Here is a 22,908-nt window from a genome sequence, read left to right on the forward strand (position 1 = left end):
CTGTCTAAAATCAAATCAAACTCCAGACCTGATGGCCAAGATACGCCTCGGTCACTGTAAAGGACCTGATTCCAGCAGCTAGAGTAGTCTACTCACATGCTGTTGAAATGTGGAATAAAAACCAGAGCCGAATAATTAGAATTCAGCTGGTGTGGTGGCTGATATAGCATAGCCTTTGGACATTTACTGAGTGAGACAACAACACAAAATTCCCCTTACTGCATTTCTGTGGGCGGTGGTGGTATACGGTGTAAAAGCACACTGCATCAAAATGACTGGGGGCGTAAGCACCTTAGAAATGCATGTTACAGCTTGAGTAACTCTATAAGTCTGAGACACATGTGGAGAATTCACTATCTGCTATCCCTTTGATTATTCAGATAATTGCTCCTGCCTTAAAAAAAAATAGAGTAAACATGATGTTTAAGCGCTTTTAGCTGCAAAGTATTGGACTCCTGTGGTGCAAGTTGGAGAATTTGATAGGTTTTCCGGCACTGTTCAATTTAATAGCAATAAGAGCTGCTCCGTTCCAATAACTGCATATTAGAATGAATCATCCCTAAATGGATATTTGGTATTAATATTAAGAGGGTCCCTCATCTGCTATGGGGGGGGGGGAAGAGCTGTACTGAGTGGGCCTTGCATTTTGAGGCTTCAGACCTTTATCACCCCAAGCCCTTTGGGTTTTATGGTACTGGGAAACTGGAGAAACCCTGTTTCTGCTTCTATCAGCTATCAGTTCAGGAAGGTGGACTGGCAAACCTACCACCACCACATGGGAAAAACAGCACACTGGATTCTAGATGGGTTTTTTTGTTGTTGTTTTTGTTGTTTTGTAGGACCTGAAAAGGATTCTGTAGCTTGGCTATGAGTGGTTGTTGGGAAAGTGTGCTTTTCACCTTCCTCCTGGTGTTCCTTCATCTGGACAAGGATTTAATAGTTTAAAATTTTAATAGGATTTAATAAATTCAATAATAATTTATTAATTGGCTGAATTGAGTTGCTTGGCTAAATTCCTTGCCCTTTGGCAGAAGGAACGATGTGGACATGGAAAAAGACCAGCAGTAGGGGTAGCACAGGAATGCACTCAGGAGGGCCATCTTGGCAGAGATGGAGTCTAGCAGATCATTCAGAAGCCTGAAGCGGTCCACAAGTGGGGCTGCTGTCTAGGGCAGTGCAGGGTATAACCCATGTGGTTCCAGTCAGTTCCATTGGGGAATTTACCTCACTTCTACCTTTTTGCCCAATACAACTTTAGAAAGTAGAGCCTCACTTAAAAGCAAGGGCTGTGGCTCCATGTTTAAGTATCTGCTTCGCATGCAAGAAGGTCATTGGTTCAACCCCCAGCATCTTCAGGTAGGGCTGGGAGAGACGTCTTGTCTGAAACCAAGGAGAGCTGCTGCCAGTCAGTGTAGACAATACTGAGCTAGATGGACCAATAGTCTGGTCCAATATAAAGCAGCTTCCTGCATTCCTAGGGTGACGTATGATATGCTGGGGGAGCACAGTTGGTTCTCCATAACATCCCTACGCCTGGCATTCACATTCCCCTGAAATGTAAGTATTTAACTATTCTGGGTAAAAACTAAGAGATCTTCTGCTTGGCAGAAATTCACACTGACTTCTCTCGTACATATCATGTAAACAATTCCACTCAAGTCTACGAGCCTTAGAATTGATTGCCTTCCTTTCTAAACATTGGATGTAGAGTTTAAGTCCTGCATACAATTTAAGAGAGCCAGTGTGGTATAGTGGTTTGAGTGTTGGACTATGACCTGGGAGACCAGGGTTCGAATCCCCACACAGCCATGAAGCTCACTGGGTGACCTTGGGCCAGTCACTGCCCCTCAGCCTCAGAGGAACGCAATGGTAAACCACCTCTGAATACCGCTTACCATGAAAACGCGATTCATAGGGTCGCCATAACTCGGAATCGACTTGGAGGAATTACATTTACATTTATACAATTTAAATTAAGATGTGACTAATGAACTCACTCTCACACACAAAACATTGTTGGAACATTCTGTCCAAGTCTTCCTATGCTTTTAGAAGTCTTCTACCTTCTGACAGCTTTTTCTACACTGCCAAGGAACTTTAGATATGATTCTGGGGCATATTCTCTGCTGCACCTCTAATCTAAGCCTGCTGGGTCTATCACCCCACATGTACCAAAAAATGTAACTTAATGCACATCCAACACTCCCTTGCAGGGAAAAACTATTTGGTGGGCAAGTTATCTTCTAGGAAGGAGTCAGAGCTTAGGGGCACATGCTTTGCATTTGAAAGAACCCAGCTTCAGTGCTTAGCTTCTCTAGTTAAAGCAGATATAGGGAACCTATGGCCTTCTCAATAGTGTAGTGGCAAATTCAGAAGTGCAGGGTCCTTTCATGATAGTCATGCCATGCCCCCTCACAGCCACACCCATTTTCTCACTTGTCACCCTTGCTCTCCCTGTCATCTTGCGAATCCACACTCCAGACATCCCTAGGAGCCAGTTAACATGAAAGGGAGGCTGTGTGTTAGCTACTGAGAGGAGTCTTCTCAGTGGCTGACTCGCCTCCTTTCACTCTGCTTGGCTCAAATCAGCACAAAAGGACTAGGACTCTTCTCAATAGCTAACACACTCCCTTTTCATGCTGACTGGCGCATGCATAGGTATCTGGCTGGGAACCTGCTCCCAAAAAAGTACCAGTTCTACAACCCCCTGCAACCCTGGATGACTACACCTCTGCCAGAGATTCTTTAATTGCAACTCTTATTAGCACCAGCCAATATAGCCCATGGTCAGGGATTAAGATTGCTGTTGTCCAGCAGCCTCTGGAAGGTCACAGGTTCTCTATCCTGCATTCTCCTGTAGCAGGGTGGAAAAAGACCCTCTGCTTGAGATTCTGGAAAGCCACTGCCAGACAGAAGAGGCAATACTTTGTAGAATGTGCCAGTTTCCTAGCTTGCTATAAGGCAGCTTCATAAGTTTGTATGAGATGTGTCTTCCGTTACTGATCTTCTTGCCAAGATACCCTCAATAAGCATCTAATGAATTCCAGGAGATCACCAAAACAGAACCTGAACACGACTGCAATAGGGAACCCTCTGCTCCAACCTCTTTCATGTACCAATTGCTGAGGTTTACCTGCCCAGTTTGCTTTTTGACTTGTGTACTCGTGACCCCATAAATTGCCCTGATTCTGCAAAGAGGAACCAGTTGGGTGTGACTGGATTTAGTCAGTTCTTTAAATCTCGTAATATAGCAAGCCATGGCTTGTTAGGCCTGCCACTCAAGAGCAAAGGCCATGTCTCTCAATCTCTGTAAAAGGTCACAGGAACACAGGAAGCTGCCTTATATCAAGTCTGACCACTAGTCCATCTAGTTCATCATCATCATCTATATTGGCAAGCAGTGGATCTTTTCAAGCTAGGGGCATTTTCCATTCCAGCTCAACCTGGAGATGCTACGGAGCGTACTTGTGAAGGAAAATAAGTTATTACTGTAACGTGTGAAATGAGGTGGCAGTACAACAATCAAACAGCTTCCCATTAATTGCCACTGTTACTATTTTGAAAGATACCTTTAAATAAATTTTGTTCTAGACATCAGTGAAGGCTTTCAATTTTTGCCATTTTGTAAGGCGGATAACCAGTAGAAGCTTAAAAACCGAAGGAGATGTCTAAGAAGACTGAGAACTAGGATGCATTACACGGTGTACAGATCTTTGTCTTTCCTTCGCCGACAAATAGGGTGGTCCGTGCACAACTGTAAGTGTCAAACGTGGCCAAAGTGCAAGTAATCATGTGTTCAATAGGATTCAGAAGAATATAACAATAAAAATTACCAAAGTAAAATATTGTTAGTGAGTTCCACTTCCAAGTCTCTTTTTCTAGTCTACAAATGCAATGAAAATATTTTGCTCTGGAGAAACAAAGTGTAGATTTCCCAGTAAAAATATTATGGTCTACTTGGGAATTCTGGAAATACACTAGAAGAGCATCTTGCTGTTGAAACCCTGACTCCATCTGATATTTTAATAGCTCCAGATGGCCTTTACTGGAAGACAACACTCTCACTATTCTTTTATCATGACCCCTGAGGTCACAAATTATCTGCAAGGATGGTGCTATTGTCCTTTCAAGAGTAAGTTAGTATGCTTTCCATTAAATCTTTGCTGTTATTTGACCCTACTTTCACTGACAAAATGAATACAATCACTTTCCCAATTACCATTATTATGTAAAATTGTAACAAAGGTGTTTTGCTGGCTATTCTACTATCCATTTTAAAGTGAACGGTAATGCCATTTGATGCATTTTCTCTATCAGGTGGTTTTCTTAGCACATGTGGTGAGTAAATCAAACCATATGAGCAATGCCACCTATTCATTTAGAAAAATGTAAGAATTTTGGCTCTGAAAATAAAACAGCAAGCACACTAAGGTACATGCCTCCCAACTTTAATGAATGTTCTAAAAACAGTGAGTTTCTTGTAAGATTCATTGCTGTGAAATAATGAATATTCACATTTTAATGAATTATTTGTCCTTTGCCATTGTCATAAATAAAGCTCTCTGGATTTGCATAGACAAAAATATTAAATAAACTAATGCTCTAAATAAAGTAATAAGGTTAATTTCGTTCCTGCTGTCACTAAATTCATGTTAGCAGCCTCTCTTCAGCTTGACATCAATTAATGATTTTAATTCCCCCCTCTTGTCACTGTGCTCACTACCCTTTCCTCTAATTAAAATGGATGATGCATGATGAAGGGAAAACACAAGACTTCTGTTCTTGTTGTAACATTTCTATTCATTAGTATACTTTTTTACAGCAAAAGACTTGTAGCTTTAATGGCACTAAAGGAAGATGAGGAAAGGTTGTGTTATCTCTGAGAGGAGTAGGCTCTCACAGCCAATACAGAAAATTACCATTATAGGATGACCAAGGCCTCCAGGACAATATATCAATATTTAAATTAGTATACCTTATATGTTAAGAAATGCACATCCATTTTCATATACATTTAAATGTATACACATTCTATTTTATCCTTTCGATGTCCACAACCTAAATAAACCTAATTTATTGTGACACCTATTACAAACAAAACTGGGTAGGATAATACAAGAAGTTTGATCTGACTATATGACATGTATATATGGCTGGTCATTGGCACTGGTTGCTGTGGAAGTCTAGAATCACTAGAAAAATTGGGGAAGGGAAACTCTGGTTTTCCAAAGAGAGTAAAGGAGATTTTTACCATTTATGGTGGAAGAGCCACCATGCAAAATAATTTCAGGCTATGGTGGTAAATATGATTAATGACATTTTCCAGAATGAGGCACTATTACAGGGGAGGGGAATTTCTGGCCTATGGACCAACTGCAGCCCCTAGGCCTCCCCATTTAGCCCCCAACACCATTTTGGGGAAGCCACACTTGCCCACCCTACACCTGACATCATACATTATGTCAGGTATAGGGCAAGTAAGGGCAAGGCTTCAAAGGAACAATCGGCAGCTCAACAAGGACTCCCATGTGTTCCTTTGCTGGAGCAAGGCGCAATCCCAACAGCCTATCAGCTGATGGATGGTAGGAGTGGGCCTTCCTCAAGGAGGGGGAAGTGGTATCCATTGAATGGAAACCGCTTCTCCCTCCCAGCGGGCTTTCCCCAACAGCAGTGGTGGGGACAAGGAGGGGAGAAATAATTTTCCCCTCCCCACCCTCCCACCTCCCCCACTGTCACCACTGGGGTAAGTGACAGATGAAAGCCTGCCCTTCAAAATGCAGGCGTACTTATCTCGCTTAGCAGTGACAGCGGTGGCAACAGGATGAAGGGAAGAACTCTTTCATTCCAGCCCACCTTCTGCCACTATTGCAGCTGCTGGGCTAAGCAAGAGAAGAAATGCCTGCATTTTAAAATCCAGGTTTTCTTCACTCCCTTGCAACAGGGTGGGAGTGTGGGATAGTGAAGTGAAGAATTCTTCCTTCCTTTTGACCCCCCCCAACCAGGAAGTGAGTGAAGAGAGCCTGCATTTTCAACTCCAAGGTTCTTTCTCGAGCTTCCTCAAGTGCTTGGGAACCTCTGCAAAAGGATTTTGACATGTGGGCAGAACAACTCACCTGCCAAATCATGTGGAGCCTAAATAAGGATCTGGCCATGGAGCCGAAAAGGTCCCCTGCCCCTGTGCTTTGCCATGTTTATTGAACAATGCAAAGTCTGGTATCCTATCAGCATATTGGTTTCAAGACTTATCTAGTTTAACGACAGGAAAAAAATTTTTTGCCAAGTCTTGGAAGAAGATTAAAAACCAAAAGAAAAAACTTCATTGGGAAGATGTGGGAACAACTGAATGTTATAAACTTAACAATAATGCTATGAGATTAAGTAATGATATGCAAACGTATGGAATATATTAAAGTCTGTAACATTATATTCAAAGAGATTTAGGAATATTGGGAAGAGGGATACATCATATGCTCCTGTAGAATAATTTTGTAACAGTGTAACTGCATACTGGTAGATTAAACTGAGAAAGAATTTTATTGCAAGATATTGCAAAAAGAATTAAGACAGAGGCAATTTAAACTATTTTAAGTTATTTATATTTTAAAAATTTGTTAAATGCATATAAGCATCCACCCGCACTTTAATCTGCATTGCAACTGCAAAATTGTAGCATATTTCCCCCACAGTTTTTAGTTTCTCTCTTTACATGGTGGGTGAACAACAATCGCCTTTTGCTGGAAGCTGCAGCCTTAGCTAAGTAATTTGTTGGAATTGTAGCTTCCAGCAGAGACTGTGAAGTTTATAACTTTTAAAATCTCACTCAGCATTTCTTCTTGTTCCAAGAGAGGAACTTTTCCCACATCATTTCTGAGTCAGAAGTCTTACATGTCATGGTACAAATGATTTGAAAAGAAATTTGTACTCCTTTTAGCCATTTATTATACAGCCACAAGAGTGGCTGTATACTATAGTCAGCATGGATTTTTCGCATTCCGCAATGTTAAATTGAAAACACCCCCCCATGCCATTCTGATCCTTCCCATAAGCTCATTTCAAAACAAAACCTTACAAAACTTATAGTCCTGAACTCAGAAACACTTATTTATTTTTTTATTTATATCCTGCCCTTCCTCCCAGCAGGAGCCCAGGGCGGCAAACAAAAGCACTAAAAACACTTTAACCATCATAAAGACTTTAAAATACATTAAAACAAAACATCTTTAAAAAAAAATTTTTTAAAAGCTTTCAAGACTTTTTTTAAAAAAAGGTTAAAAACATTGGTTTTAAAAAAAAGTTTTAAAAACATATTGAAAAGCAATTCCAACACAGAAGCAGACTGGGACAAGGTCTCAACTTAAAAGACTTGTTGAAAGAGGAAGGTCTTCAATAGGCGCCAAAAAGATAACAGAGATGGTGCCTGTCTAATATTTAAGGGTTAATATTTAAGGTTGTTAATATTTAATGTCCAATATTTAAGGTTGTTAAATGCTTTGTTAACAACCCTCTAAATTTTCATGGTGATACACGAAACAGTCAGAGAGAATCGAGAGTTCAAAGTGTAAAAAGAAAGAAAACCCAGCCCCCTTTTGGACTTTTTTCTGTCAGAGTTCTCATAATCTGTTGAAATTCATTAAAAATCAGCCATGTTCACAGAGTTCCTGGAATCCTATTATTGACCTTGCCCCATACTCTGACCTTCACTTCTGCAGTTTAAAAGTTAAAAAAATGCCTGGCTGATTTTTAATTAATTTAAGAAATTTTAGTTTGAACTCAATGATAATTTTGGCCATGCTCAGTAAGAACCAACTGTGAATAAATGAATGAATGAATCTTTATTTTTACCCTGCCCTTTTTCCAAAACTGGAACTCAGGGCGGCTTACAAATAAAAACTACACATAGGTAAAAAAAACATACAAAAATATACAATTAAAATAGAATTAAACTATTCGCGACATTAAAACCATAAAACATACACTTAAGATACTAAGACAATTTAAGACATTAAGAATAGGACCGTAGAACAATACAACAGACCTTATGAGGCCCTATCTTAAACATCTTCTAGTTCAAAAGCCTGTCGGAATAAAAAAAGTCTTTGCCTGCCAATGGAAGGATAGCAAGGGGCCATTCGTGCTTCCCTAGGAAGAGAGTTCCAGAACCTGGGGGCAGCCACCGAGAAGGCCCTATCTCGCATCCCCACCAATCGCGCTTGCGAAGGTGTTGGGACTGAGAGAAGGGCCTCTCCTGAGGATCTCAATGCCCGGGCAGGCTCATATGGGAAGATACAGTCTGACAAATAGACTGGACCTAGGGTGTATAGAGCTTTATATGTCAAAACCAGCACTTTGAATTGTGATCGGAAACAAACTGGCAGCCAGTGGAGCTGTCGTAACAAGGGGGTTGTATGGTCCCTGTAACCAGCCCCAGTTAGCACTCTGGCTGCAGCTCTTTGTACCAGTTTAAGTTTCCGAACAGTCTTCAAAGGCAGCCCCACGTAGAGAGCGTTACAGTAATCTAAACGGGATGTAACCAAGGCATGCATCACTGTAGTCAAATCAGGCATCTCCAGGAACGGGCACAGCTGGCGCACCAGTCTTAGCTGGGCAAAAGCACTCCTGGCCACTGCAGAGACCTGGGCCTCCAAGTTCAAAGCTGAGCCCAGGAGCACACTCAAACTGCGAACCTGTGTCTTCAGGGGGAGTGTAACCCCATCCAGCACAGGCTGAATCCCTATTCCCTGATTTGCCTTTCGACTAACCAGGAGCACCTCTGTCTTGTCTGGATTAAATTTCAATTTGTACACCCTCATCCAGTCCATCATTGATGCCAGGCACCAGTTCAGGATCAGGATAGCTTCCTTGGCTTTAGGTGGAAAGGAGAAATAGAGTTGGGTGTCATCCGCATACTGATGACACCGAACCCCAAACCCCCGGACAACCTCACCCAGTGGTTTCATGTAGATGTTAAATAACATGGGGGACAAAACTGAGCCGTGAGGGACCCCATATGTCAATGGCCAAGGTGTCGAACAGGAATCCTCCAGCACCACCTTCTGGGTTCGTCCCTCCAGGAAGGAGCCGAGCCACCGCAACAAAGTGCCCCCAAGTTCCATCCCGGCAAGGCGGCCCAGAAGAACACCTTGGTCGATGGTATCGAAAGCCGCTGAGAGGTCCAGTAGAACCAACAGGGACACACTCCCCCTGTCCAGCTCTCTGCGTAGGTCAGTATTCTAAAAGCCAGACTCAATCAATCAATCATTGATTGATTCTAAAAGCCAGACTCACAGCTGCTGGGTTTGCCTAATCAGGGGGCCACACCCACACCAGACTTTGATTTCATGTGAGACAGTCATGCCTTCCCCCAGAGAATCCTGGGAAGTGTAGTTTGTGAAGGGTGCTGAGAGGAGACTCCTATTCCCCTGACAGAGTTCCAGTGGCCAAGAGAGGTTTAACAGTCAGCTGCTCTGATTGAAGCTCTGTGAGTGGAACAAGGCATCTCTTAGCAACTCTCAGCACCCTTCACTAACTACACTTCCCAGGATTCTTTGGGAGAAGCCATGACTGTGTAAAGTGAAATAAAAGTCTGGTGTGGATGTGGCCAGGGACAGCTTTGGTTTAAATTTGGGTGGGAGGCTACATGTGCCTGCTGTAGAACTAAAGGTGGGGAAAACCCTGAAAAAGAATGATACTGTTCACAATGTTTTCCTTTCGGAACGGAAAGGGGCTCCCCCTCTGCCCAGTGCCCATCCATCCAATCTCCTCCCCTCCCCCTCTCCTCCCCCCTTTCCTGCCCTCCTCCTCCCCTCGCCCCTCCCCCATGCAAGTTTCACTTATCCTAAGCATGATTGCACAGGAGTAAATCCCACTGAACTCAAAAAGCATGCAAATGATCAAACCTGCCCTCCTCTCCTCCTCCCTCCTATCCCCTACCTCTTTCCCCTTCTCTCTCCCTTCCCCTTCCCATCCCCTTCTTTCCTCTCATGAGGTAACATGTGCTTCTGAGGATATGGTGAGTGGTGGCAACACCTGCCATCTCCAAGATGGAAGAATTACATTTTTGTATGTTTGCTGGTGTTCTTCTTACTTTGCTTCTTTTTTGTGTTACTACTGTTTCTACAGAGAATCTAACCTAGAAAATTATATTTCTCTCACTATTCATCCTAGAAATCTGTGTCAAATTTATTTTTATTAATTTCAAAGCCTTTTTATTGGTCAGTGTCATATGATGGTGAACACAGCCTTTTGTGTTTCAAACTGGAGGTTATGCTCTATTTCTATTTTGGGTGCATTAACAGTTGAATCTGAAACTGCAGTTTGATGTAAAATCAGACAGATTACAATATGTTGCTACTTAAGCAATGAATCTAGCTGTTGGAAAAAACAAACTTGGCCTGCCCAACATGCATGTTTTTAGCGTGCTATGCTTAAACTATTCCATTTAAGGAAAGGTGGGGCACGGTGAATTACAAACAGAGCACACCTAGAATTTTGCTAGAATATATTTCACCTCCCACTGTTTTATCTTGTGCAAACTGACATACTCCTCATTTCCATTGGAAACTATTCTGCAGAGCAGTCAGTGCCATTATTCCACAATTGTTTTTGGAGCTTTTTTCTAGTGTTGCAAAGTGTTGCTGTACTTCACATATTCACCGAAACAGAAGTAAAAGAGAATGATTTACTATAGGAAATGTCACTAAAATTGCAAAGTAAATCTAATATATTTAAAATGACTATCTGAACAATATCAACTGTTTTAATATTGTTGCTTCCTTCCTGCTAAAACAAGATCAGTACATCACATGTCTTGCTTCTGTTATTTGGGCTGACTGCAGGTGTTGCCACCACTCACCATATGCTCAGAGGCACATTATCCAATTCTTCCAAGCTACTCAGGAAGTGGATTGGACTGTAAAAGACCAACACAAATTGTGTTTGGATTTTGACAGATTTGTAGGGCAGTACAATATCTCAGAGAGGAAGTCAGGTCTCCTGCTCCCCTGGTGCATTCACTATAGGTGCCCAATTTCCCTGCTTTTTACAGTTTGATAGAAATATCTGTTGGCTATAGGTACAATCTTAAACCACAAGGTTTTTTGCCTATTAGTGAATAAGACCTTAAAAATAAAATTGAGTTATAATGCCACCTTTACAACTGAAGATTCTGCACAATGTACATTGCACTTAGAAAGTGAGACTGGAAATCTTTGCTGCAGTCATCATTTTCAATCCCATGAGCTGATACAGACATTCTACTTGGCAAATGTCTGCCTCTATTGTCATCACACTTGGGTTTGGAATGCAAGGCCTTCTATCAACACCCACAAAGCTAGCGTGGGGAGCTCCCACTTCTGGTTCTGGAGATGTGAAGGACTGATTCCCAATGACTAAATGTGCAAAGAGAAAGATAGTAACAGGATCACTACATAACTATCTCTTTGACGAACAAGCAAAAGTGTAGCAATTTTTTCAAATAATAAATACCAAAGAGGGTAGATTTGTTTTTCAAATGTTGGCTATTAGGGGTATGGGGATGTATACACATTTATAAATGCACAAACACAACACAACTTTTGGAGACTGACCAATCTTTAGCACCTCTACTAATTTTAACGCCCTTTGCAAGTCAACAAAGGAGGAGCTCTAAATATTTTTAGATAGGATTTTTATAAAATCCTCCAAAATCTAGCTATTCCTGCAGATAATGTCATTCCAGCTTCTTCTTTGGAGCCAAATCCTGCCAACTGCATTTTTTCTGTCCTAAACTATGACAACAAATACTTAAGAAGTGGTTAACAAGTAAACAAGCATTTCTTTTCGGAAAAAAGAAAGATCTATTTTTTTCCGGTTAGTATTTAATTAATACACATTGCTAAAAGGACTGATGGACAAGAATGCACGTACGTTATATACTGATTATAAATGTTTGGAATGTAAGCTTTTGTGCCTCAAAACTCTTCTTTAAGGCCTTTCCTGAAAATCAAATTTTTAGTGCAATAAATGTGTAGTAGTTTTTTCATTTGTTGCATGCGATCCAGACATTTTCTCTTAAGGAAGCAATTCTGTTTCGGTAATGTCACAATTTTCCACCATTCAATCTGCAATATATTGCTACTTGGAGGATGTTGTTCTTTCCTCAGTTAGCAGGCTGCAGAAGAGTGCTGCCTTGAGGATGATTCATAGGCACCTATTGCATAGGGCCCATGCCATCACTGATCAATGGTATAATAACCTATCCCTATCATGCTTCTGTGATGTTACTAAACAATTTAAAGTGGCTCCATAAGGAACTTAAATTTATAAGTATGGAAACCTGGCTCCTCCGTGCATTTCATTATTATAGTCTGTTTCATGCTACCTGTCCCAGCAGTAAGTCTTCAGATTTTGCCAAGAGATTCCAGCAAGAATCCTTGGAAAGATAAAACAGACACAGGAGCTGAACAATCCTGTGCTAGTACCCTCTCTGTAGGTATAACACCTTCTCTCTCTCCTTCTCATAGATGAGTATCATACGATTTCACTTAAAAGGGAATTACGTAACTACCCAGCAATGGTTAAAATGTAGTAAAACTAGTCCCATAAGCCCTTAGCAAATTAAAATAAAATAAATCAACTGCACTGTCTCTATTCCCCAGTTTCTTCTATGTAGAGACCTAAAATGCCACCATTCTATTTTTTATTTTATTTATTTATTCTTGGATTTATTAGTCGCCCATCTGGCTGGTTACCCAGCCACTCTGGGCGACATACAAAACAGAATAATACATTAGACATTAATAATTAAGCATACCAAAAGCATTAAAATTTTTAAAACATACAGTAAAAGTTTCAACCCACCCCAAAAGCCTGCCTGAAGAGCCAAGTCTTTAAAGTCCGGCGGAAGCTCATCATAGAGGGGGCATGTCGGAGATCATTTGGGAGGGAGTTCCATAGGGTGGGGGCCAATATTGAGAAAGCCCTCTCTCTGGTCCTCACCAGCCTAGCTGATTTAGCCAGTGGGATTGAGAGAAGGTCTTGAGAGGCTGATCTTGTCGAGCGGCATCCCTGACGGTGCTGGAGGCGCTCCTTCAGATAAACTGGGCCCAAACCGTATAGGGTTTTAAAGGTCAAAACCAACACCTTGAATTGGGCCTGATAAACAACCGGTAACCAATGTAACTCCTTCAAAACTGGAGTAATATGATCTTATCAGCGGCTACCTTTGATCATACGAGCCGCTGCATTCTGTACCAGTTGCAATTTCCGGACCGTTTTCAAGGGTAACCCCACGTAGAGCGCATTACAGTAGTCTAGGCGAGAGGTGACCAGGGCATGTACCACCGGCGGGAGCAAATGGTTGGGAAGGTAGGGGCACAGCCTCCGTATCAGATGCAGTTGATACAGCGCTGCCCTGCTCACAGCCGAGACTTGAGCCTCCATGGACAGCTGGGAGTCAAGAATGACCCCCAGGCTGCGGACCTGGTCCTTTAGGGGCAATCGTACCCCATTGAACATCAGGTCCACTGATATATCTATTATGAATTGGATGGAAGGTGCTTCTATATTAAAAAGATGCTCATATTACATGAGTACTTTCTAGTATAGGACTTTATTTGCACCTGCCAGCCATGTGTGATACTTACTCCACTTACCCAATATATTACCACAGAAATATTTACTATGTATTTGGGCACTCTTAAAAACCTCCCTTTCTAAAATAGTGTCCTGTTTTGTGGCTTCCAAGGATACACCAGGAATGGCTAAAGGAATCTTGCTTTACACAAGATAGTATTGCAATAAGGCAAGGGAGCACTGTATAAAAATGGCCATATTAATTCAATTTGTTCAATGAAAAATTAAGCTACATTAATTTGTTTGCCTTCTAATCAATGTGAACAAAATACTTCAAGACTTTGAGCAAAATACAATGCAAACAAAATACTATTAAGATTATACAGTCAGGGCAGAATAATTTTATATAATTGTGGCCCTGATTGATTTTTTAATGGAGTATCCACTTGTTGTCTGACCCCTGTGGAGTTTGTTGCATTTCGGTTATACACAGTAAATTCATTACACCAAACCTGGCTCCCCTGTGCATTTTATCATTAAAGGTATAGTGATTCAAACAGCAAAGAAAACTGAGATTAAGTTATCTGAGCCATTAAAAACACAAAAAGAAACAAAAACAGAAGTTTTTCTAAGAACAAACAATTGTCTATCCCAGGTGGTTTTCCCATTGAAATAAGTGGGGCTTAAGTTAGTCATTCAGCTGGTATAGCACAGTGGGGAGGAGAGCCTGGCTGGGAGTCCAGAGTCTGTGAGTTCCAAATCCCCGTTTGTGTCTCCTAGGTGTCAAGGGCCAGCTAAAGATCACCCACACAGTGAGTGGCTCAGGGGTTACGTGCCCTGCCACCTGTGCAGCCGTGGGCAAGCTGCATAGTCCCAAGGAGCCCAGTTGCCCCCTAGCTGGCAGTTGCAGACAAGGAAGGGGCTGGCTTGTGCAGCTGTGGCAAGCTGAGCAGGCCCTAGGCAGCTGGGGAGGACTAGCCTCAGAGGGAGGCAATGGTTAAACCCCTCTGAATACCGCTTGTCATGAATCCCTACCGTCAAGGCACAGGGATCATGCGTCAGACTCAGACCCCCACCCTTAGGGAAATGAGACTGGAATGAAAAGACTATTACTTCACCCTTGCCAAGGCTGTGTACGCTCACAACAACCCTGCAAGGTAGAAGGTAGGCTGCCACCACCCCTGTTTACTGGTCCACTCAGAGCCAGGGGATCTCTGAGCCCAGAAGATAGGTAAAACCAAGGTCCTATGGGGCAAGAGTCACAGTTACACTCCTTGCCTGGCACCTCTGGTCCTTACTTCAAATTCAAGCCTTTAACTTCTTAACCCTCTTTGGTAGTTAGTGACTGAGAATGGTCAAGGTACTGAATCCAGAACCACCTCTTCTCTCAATGAACACACCAGGTTAAATAGAAGTAGCTTTATTAAGATATATAAGTGCACATAAAATATAGCAGCAAGTAATCCTTTAAGACCATACACCCAAACAGGGGTTTAGGTACTTACAAGAGCATTCATACACACAACAAGAAAATAACAAACTAACTCACGTAACTACTTACATACGAGGTAGTTGGTTGTGTAGCATCCCTCCTAAGAGAGATGGATGTTCAACATAAGCAATGGAACCAAACATAGGTTACCTTCCCATAGGCAACCCCTTGGAACCATAAAAGGCAGAAGGCTTTGGAACTCTGGTGCCAAGTCAGCATAGGCAGAGAACAGAGAACCAAGGCTAGGGGTCTCTAGCCCTATACTTAAGGGAAAAGGATCCTAACGGTCCAAGATTAATTGACCAATCAGGAATTGGCTGATGTAACTTTCTTCTCGATGGTTCTCACTTTTTCGCACCTTGCAGGCCCCCCTCCCAACTGTGTTTTCCAATGGTACAGGCCAAGGATGACCTTGGGTACCAGGCACTTGCTAATCAGCAAAGATAAACAGGTGCAGCTTGTTAAGGCTTCTTCTAACTATCTTCAGCTGGGAAGTGAAACTCAGAATTGTAAATTGGCAAAGGCTTGTCTTTTCTAACTGTAACAATCTCCCAGAGTCCCTTGCTGGAGCCAAAGTGTTGCTTTTAGATTTTTAATAACTCATGAACATTACAGGTTCATGACACCGCTTACCGTGAAAACCCTGTTCATAGGGTAGCCATAAGTCGGGATTGACTTGAAGGCAGTCCATTTCATTTCCATTTAAGTTAGTCATGATTAAGTTCCATTTTCAGCAAATCTACTCTAAGAATGATTAAGTCTCGATCCAACCCACCATATTTTAAGGTAATTGTGACTTTATATCTATGTATTTATAGATTTATTAGTTGAGAAAAGCAGGAACCAGATTATCACCCAGACATTGCTAGTCTAACTACATGTTGTGGTTCATCATTGCTATTTTTTTTTATCCTTGGGTGCATGGTCCAGAAATAACAGAGGCCTACACACAACTTCAGCAGAGCTCTTGCTGCTGTTTCTCCTCCCAGCTAGCTGCCATTGGGATTAACAGGCATTGTGGGATATTGATGGCAGTGGCTCTACCCAGCCTGTCCTGTTCTGGTCTAGTGCTGGAGCCCACAGGACAAGGCAGCAAGGCAAGTCAGGAATTGCCAAACCACAGAAAGCTCCAGGTGAGCAACTTGCTCTGGCAAAAGTTGAAAACAAACTGAGTGTTTTTAAGCCTGTCTGTCATCCTCAGGCTCAGTGGCTGTCTCATCTCCATCAGTAAGTTCAGAGTCCTGAACTGTGAACCTGGTCCAGCTCCTTAGCTGGAGACTCTGCAACCTCCCTCTGAGCCTTGATCACTGCTGGGCTCATGGCATACCTGGCACTTCTTTCCACCCTACATTTTTTAATTGGTTTATATATAAATTGCCCACAGTGGGGCGGATTCAGCCCTTGACATTTGCCCTAGGGTGCCATGTGCCAGGCCTGTATACACACATAGGAGGGGTGAGCTCCAGGACTACCAGCCTAGTTTTGTAAATTTAAGGAAGAGAAGTGTGCTTAATGGGGCAGAGGGGACCTCACTGGAGAACCCTTGGCCAGAGCCCCCAGAAACCTGGACTCCTGCCCGGTTGGTTATTATGAACTTTGAAAAATGTTAAGAAAGTTTAGCAAACATAGATTTAACAGTTTCTCCATGCATCATAGAATGACTAAAATAATAAAATGCCAACAAGGTAACTCAAAAGGGTTGCTGCAACCCTCACCGTGCCACTGACAGACTCCAAATTCACCCATTATTTTGAACATTTTTGTAGATACGTGTGGACTTATAGACATCCATGGGAGTGTGGAAGCTTTCCTACTTCAATCACATACAAGAAACTTGATACACACTTAAGATAATAAAAGAGCTACTTTTAAAGAAGACACTCAGCAAACAAAAAAGAAAAACATGAGACTATAACAATTACAGGCAATTTACATTTGGAAGCTTGTTAGTAACCCACACAGTAGGAAGTGGGACAAATAGCTACAAAGAAACTCAGGCTTCAAAGAAAAGAAACAGGCAGCGCCATAGATCCTAAGACCAACACCTCTCCTATAATCATGCAGGCCCAGGAAATCTATCACTAAAGTAATTACTCCAGGCACAGCCACAGAGTGGGCCCTCAGTTCATGTACAATTATCCCAGAAGATTTTTTTTTAAAGGGATAGATATGCAGACATGAATATCTAGGGCTGCTTTCACACATTAGATTTTTAGATGTTCACTAAAGATTGTAAATTTGTAAACCTATGAATAAACCAAGCACGTGTTTGTAAAAAATCCTATGCTTATCAGGACAGGTGCAATCAGCTCCCTCTTGAGTGCAATCCAAGTCTGTGAAACATTTTGAGAGAGGATTCTTTAAGTACAAGTTCATGTGTTACATTATTGACATGGTAAATACAGTGCATATCATCACTTATTAAAAAGACAAGCTATGACAGATTATTGCCTCTTATGACAAGGATTACTCAATAATGGAAATAAAGGTACCAGGTAGTACTCATTGGGGATTGGCTACCAAGCTCTCTGTCTTTAAATCAGGGAGAGGGAACCTGTGGCCTTCCCTGTGCTATTAGACTCCAAGTCGAATCAACTGGGATGATGAGAGCTGTAGTTTAGCAAAATCTGGAGGACCACAGATTCTCCACCTCTGCTTTACTGAGGACATGAAATTAATTTTACTGTTGAGGGTATGTTTACAATTAGTCCAATTTATCATTCCAGAATCAGAAATAAAATATGAATACATAATTGTGACTGCATTAGAAAGACATGAGAAATAAATGGTTTTTCCTGTTACTTCACCAGGTTTGTTGTTGTTGTTCAAGAAGAATGACATTGGATGCTATGCTAAGAAAAATAGGTCTTACCCTATTTTCCCCATCAGTTTCCATTTCCCCTGAAAATCCTCCCTGAAGATTGGTGGCTTACTAAGTTTACCCCCAGGACAGCACCCTATGAGACATGGAGGCTGCTGTCAAGAGCAACCTATGCCCAGCCCTCATGTGCACACATACACATATAAGTCTCTTTGGATCCTAGCCTAAGAAACTACTTTATGCTGGAAATAATTTTCAAAACTTCTGGCTGATGTCCAGTTTGAAGTACTAAGAGCTTTCTGATCGAAACCAACAATGTAATGAATAGATGTGTATAGCCCTGCTTATAAAATTAAGTGCATATTTGTATTCTAAGGTAATTTAATGGCCCAAATTAAAAAAGGAATCCAACTGCAGTTCAACATGCAATTAAACTTACAAATCAAAACTGGAATGGCCTCATTAATGTCAATACTGCAGCATGCTGCAATTAGTCAGCAACCTATTTTCTATTAATATTTTCAGAATTATAAATAGCCATCATTGTTAGTATTTAAGTTCACTGCAAAGTAAAATGTTGTAGGAATAGTGGCAGCACTTTACAATCAACTGTTACAACATAGAGGTAATCAAGTTAATTGACTTCAATGTGATTTGGTAGTGCTCTGGAAGTGACAGATTGGAGCTGCAGGCCTGTGTTCAGATATAAGCATTTATGAGAATTAAATTAATGTTATTCGGTGCATGATTGTAGCCAAAAAGTCTGATCCAGATGTTCATTATGCACATGAGATCAGCAGCATATACACGTGCAGCTCCAGGCTAATATAAACCTCCCTATCCATTGGAATATAGAAGACTATTCCATGCACACAACCCTTCTCTATGTGCTGAACTATACTGAACTTTCGTGAATAGGGAAACATGTGCCAGCAAAATACCCTGGGGACACAGTGGACTGCACATAGAGCACCCGGTTGGCTACTGGTGTTTTGGAAAACTGGGCCCATTTATGTGAAAACCTGAGAGAAGTAATTATACAAAAGCACCAAAATCTGGGGGGGGGTTTGAGGGGGGAGGGAATACTCTAGCAAGAAGTACCCACTAGTGTTTTTTTAGAGACAGCTATTTAAACTACACAACACTACATGACAACAGGAAAAGGTTGATCTCCAGTGACAAGATTTATTTCCAGTGATGAAGTTTAAAATTCAATTTATGACACAGTATAAAATCAACAGAAGTAGATACGAAAATGTTTTCAGGAAAAGATACAAAATTTATTTCAATTCCATATAAATATTCATGTTTTTGAAAGAGTCTAGACAATCAGTTCTAGCACAGGTGTACTTATGACTCCACTTGCCCCCATAAAGAAAAGAAAAAATAAATTGTGAAACAGATGCCTGGTTGCTATAACAGCCTCTGAATATAGTCAAATTATCTTTGCTGATGACCAATATATATTCTGTTTTCTCCCATTAGTTACATGAGCTCTACAAATATATTTGTATCTATGTTATTTGACCAAAAATGAATTCCAGTAGAATGTAAATTCTTTAGCTAAGAATACCAGCTGTAAAAAACATTCTCAACCATCATTTAAGCAAAAGACCAAGTCTACCTCTCCTGTTCTTGCTTCATTCGTATTCTCTCCTCTTCTGAAGTAACAGCTTCTTGCACTTTTATTTTCTCAATCTTGTCATCTTTTCGATGTTTGCCAAACCTGTTAACAACAACAACAACATCTAACTTGTCACAATGAACAATAATTGTGTAGGCTTCTACTTTCTACATAGAAAACTGGATGCTCATTATAGGATGACACTTGCACAAAGGGGGCTGGGTGGAGTGGCAGGGTAATGATTAAACAAACATCAGTCCAAATAGTTCGGCCTTGAAGATGCTTATATGTTTAATAGCACTCCTGGCGAGATTTCTATTTTTAGATTAATCTCCAAATATTTTATTGCAGTACAGTACTTTCATAGTTACTGTTTAACACAATGTGCAGATACAGTTGAGCAATGGACATGGAAGTTAATCCTCTCTGTTAGAAAGTGTGATGGATGCCCCACTACTATAGCATTACAAAATGATAATTATTCTATTCCATTCTATAGCAGCTTCAACTCTGGATATATCATATTTTTGTTTTTCCAGAAAATAGTCTGAAAGCACACCATACCATTCTAGGTTCGAGATAAGCTGGTCTCTGTACACTGTTAGGATGTGAGAACCATGTATAAATAGCTCCAAGTGAGGTATAACTGTAATAAATAAAAATATAATGGCTTGTACCCAACATTTGCCACACCATGAATGGAAGAGATTCTTCTGGTCAATTCAAGGTATGGCCAAATCATAATAGGAAATAGTATTTATTTTCTCACTTCTAGCTTCTTCCCTGTGGTCTATCCAGAAAACAAAGAACAGAAGAGCAGCGTCTTGTTTCCCACAATGGCCAATCAGATGCTTCTAGGAAGCTCACAATCAGGACACAAAGGCAAATCCCTACCCCGACTGTTGCTCCCCGGCAAATAATATTTAGAATGGTACCCCTTTGGGGGAAAATATACGTGGAAGATAAAGCTTACATAGTGTTCCTTGCAAAATGGAAGACTATGCATGCATGTAATTTCAAACACTTGGCACCAGTTACACCTTTCTCCTTCCACCCACGCACTTCAGGCACAGAAGTAATAACGAAAGACTTCTTAACACATGCTACTTTATGAACAAGTTGGGTGACATCACGTGGTCAAAAATGCCCCAATTAGAAGATCCTTCTATGGCTCATTCTGGGGTGTCTTCTCAATGCCTATGCCTCAATCACATTACAACATGGAAGAAAGAGATTCAGGCTTGGGCAACCAGAAGATATTCTGGAGAAGTGCCTCTCCCCTGCCAGACACTCTTACCACTGAATTATTCATCTCACTGCATTGAATGTACCTAGCGCAACCCCGCTCTACCTGCATGTGGTGCGTGTGTCAGAGATGAAAAGAGTTGAAGTATGCAGTAAACAAATACCCTAGACAGAACTGAAGATACTGCCTTCATTTGTACATCTACATTGATAGGGAAAGGTTTGAGCTTTGTCTCTAGAACTCAGATCCTGTGTCAGCCAAATCTAGAAACAGCACACAACCAAGGTGGAATATTACTACCCTGCAACTGTAATAACTTGTTTTTCCAAAGAAGATATACACGTAACAGTGAGCAAAGCCTCACAAAAACAAACGGATGTAGTAAGTCCTCCTCAGAGTAGACCCATTGAAATCAATGAACTTATGTTAGCCATGTCTATTAAATTCAATGGGTCTTCTCTGAGTAGGGCTAGCACTGAACACCACCCAAAGCTTTAAGGTCACATAGCACATACCCACATTCTTCCCTGTCTTGCCTCCCCCTCTTTCCCCCACTATTTTAGAGTGCAAGCTTCTTGAAAGCAGGGACCTGCCAATGTACCTCCATGTACACTGAAAACACAGTAAAGTAAGGCACACAGCAATCCTACGGTGCTGGGGAGATCCTATGCTGGTGTTACCACCTTTCCTGGGCTCTTTTGGCTCACCTGAGGCGAAGATGTCAGCTGGGTGTGTGGCAGAAGTAGCTCACCAGGTGGGTAGGGCCTCTAACATAGGCTTCCCAGCAGGTGGATTCCTGTTGCTTACAGGGAGGGAGAGAGAGGGGCAAAGTGGTAGGAAGGTTTGTGCAGTGCAAACGTACCAACAGGACTTCAATAGTCTTGGGCGCACATGCATGCACACATACACACACACAAGTAAAACAACACCATCCCACGGGCCAGGAAGTTAGCATGGCTTTACCTTCACATTTTTGTGTTGTTTACACCAGCTCCAGGGCTGGTGTAATTAAGGACTCATTTTGGGGAGGCACATTAACAGAACTGGGGCTTAGGATCCTGCACTGTTTCACTCACTTTCTGACCACATTCACACCACACATATATTCCAGTGGTATTCCACTTTCAACAGTCATAGATTCCCCTAAAGAATCCTGGGAAGTTTGTGAAGGCCAGTCAGAGTTCTTAGGAGACCCCCTATCTCCCCCCAAGCTACAATTCCCAGAGTTCTCTGGGAAGACGGAATCACTCTGGCAATTTTAGCTCTGTCAGAGAGAACAGGGGTCTCCTAACAACTCTCAGCACCCTTAACAAACTACACTTCCAAGGATTTTTTTGGGGAAGCCATGACTGTTTAAAGTGGAATGGTGGAATAAATGTGTGAATGTGGCCTCTCTCTCTCCCTCATACACAACTAGTGGTACACTGTTGGGAGAACACCTATGCAGCAATTTCCCTGAGGGGCCTCCAAAGGCATATATGCTGTCACACCAGACCTCCCTCTCTATCAGCAGATCAGCACCTAAACCATATCCAATGGCACCTCAGGGAGCCTTTGGCTGGTTTTAGGACTGCAGCCTAAGTTAAAAAATGAATAAATATATTACAGCACAGAAATTTCTGTAGACTGAAACAAATCCATCCCCTTCTTATTTTTATTTTATTTCTTGCATTTATAAACTGCCCATCAACCAAGTCCTCTGGGGCTGCTTACAAGCTATTTAAAAATAAAAGATTCAAAAAAGACAGAAAAATGTGGAATGGTTTAAAGAACAATAATTAAGTTATACAGAGCAAACATTCCCCCCGTTGCACATGATTTTTAAAACTAAAATTCATTCATAGAAACAGGTAAAAACTAATTAACACTCACAGCAGTATTCACACTAAAGTCTCACATCATAAGATGACAATGAAATGCTGACAGTGAAAGTGGAGTCAAGCAACTGTCCAGGCAAAATTGGCAAAGGGGTGAGTATTCATATGCAAGAGAAAAATGTTGAAATTACGGTGCTGTCATTTCTCTCTCACACACATCCTCATACAGTTAAACACACATTAAATCTATTTCAGAGACTCATCCTTGGCCACTCCATGATAATATGTGCAGATCAGTCAGCTTTAACATTCTAAAAGCAATTGTTCAAGAAGGGTTTCAGAAGGACTGGCAGACTA

The 22,908-nt window shown here is 41.5% G+C and overlaps 1 protein-coding gene across 6 annotated transcripts in view; it reads right to left on the bottom strand.

The window, feature by feature from the left end:
* The window catches only part of PARD3 (par-3 family cell polarity regulator), a 770,287-nt gene that overhangs the window by 168,700 nt on the left and 578,679 nt on the right, over window positions 1-22,908 (bottom strand). For all 6 annotated transcript variants that reach the window (XM_061585584.1, XM_061585585.1, XM_061585583.1 and 3 more), the window contains one exon: window positions 19,489-19,590. In XM_061585584.1, the coding sequence (XP_061441568.1) occupies window positions 19,489-19,590 (102 nt within the window). The remainder of the gene's footprint in view (window positions 1-19,488; window positions 19,591-22,908) is intronic.

This window comes from Rhineura floridana, chromosome 10 (assembly GCF_030035675.1).
Source record: "Rhineura floridana isolate rRhiFlo1 chromosome 10, rRhiFlo1.hap2, whole genome shotgun sequence".
In the NCBI taxonomy this organism is placed as follows: Eukaryota; Metazoa; Chordata; class Lepidosauria; order Squamata; family Rhineuridae; genus Rhineura; species Rhineura floridana.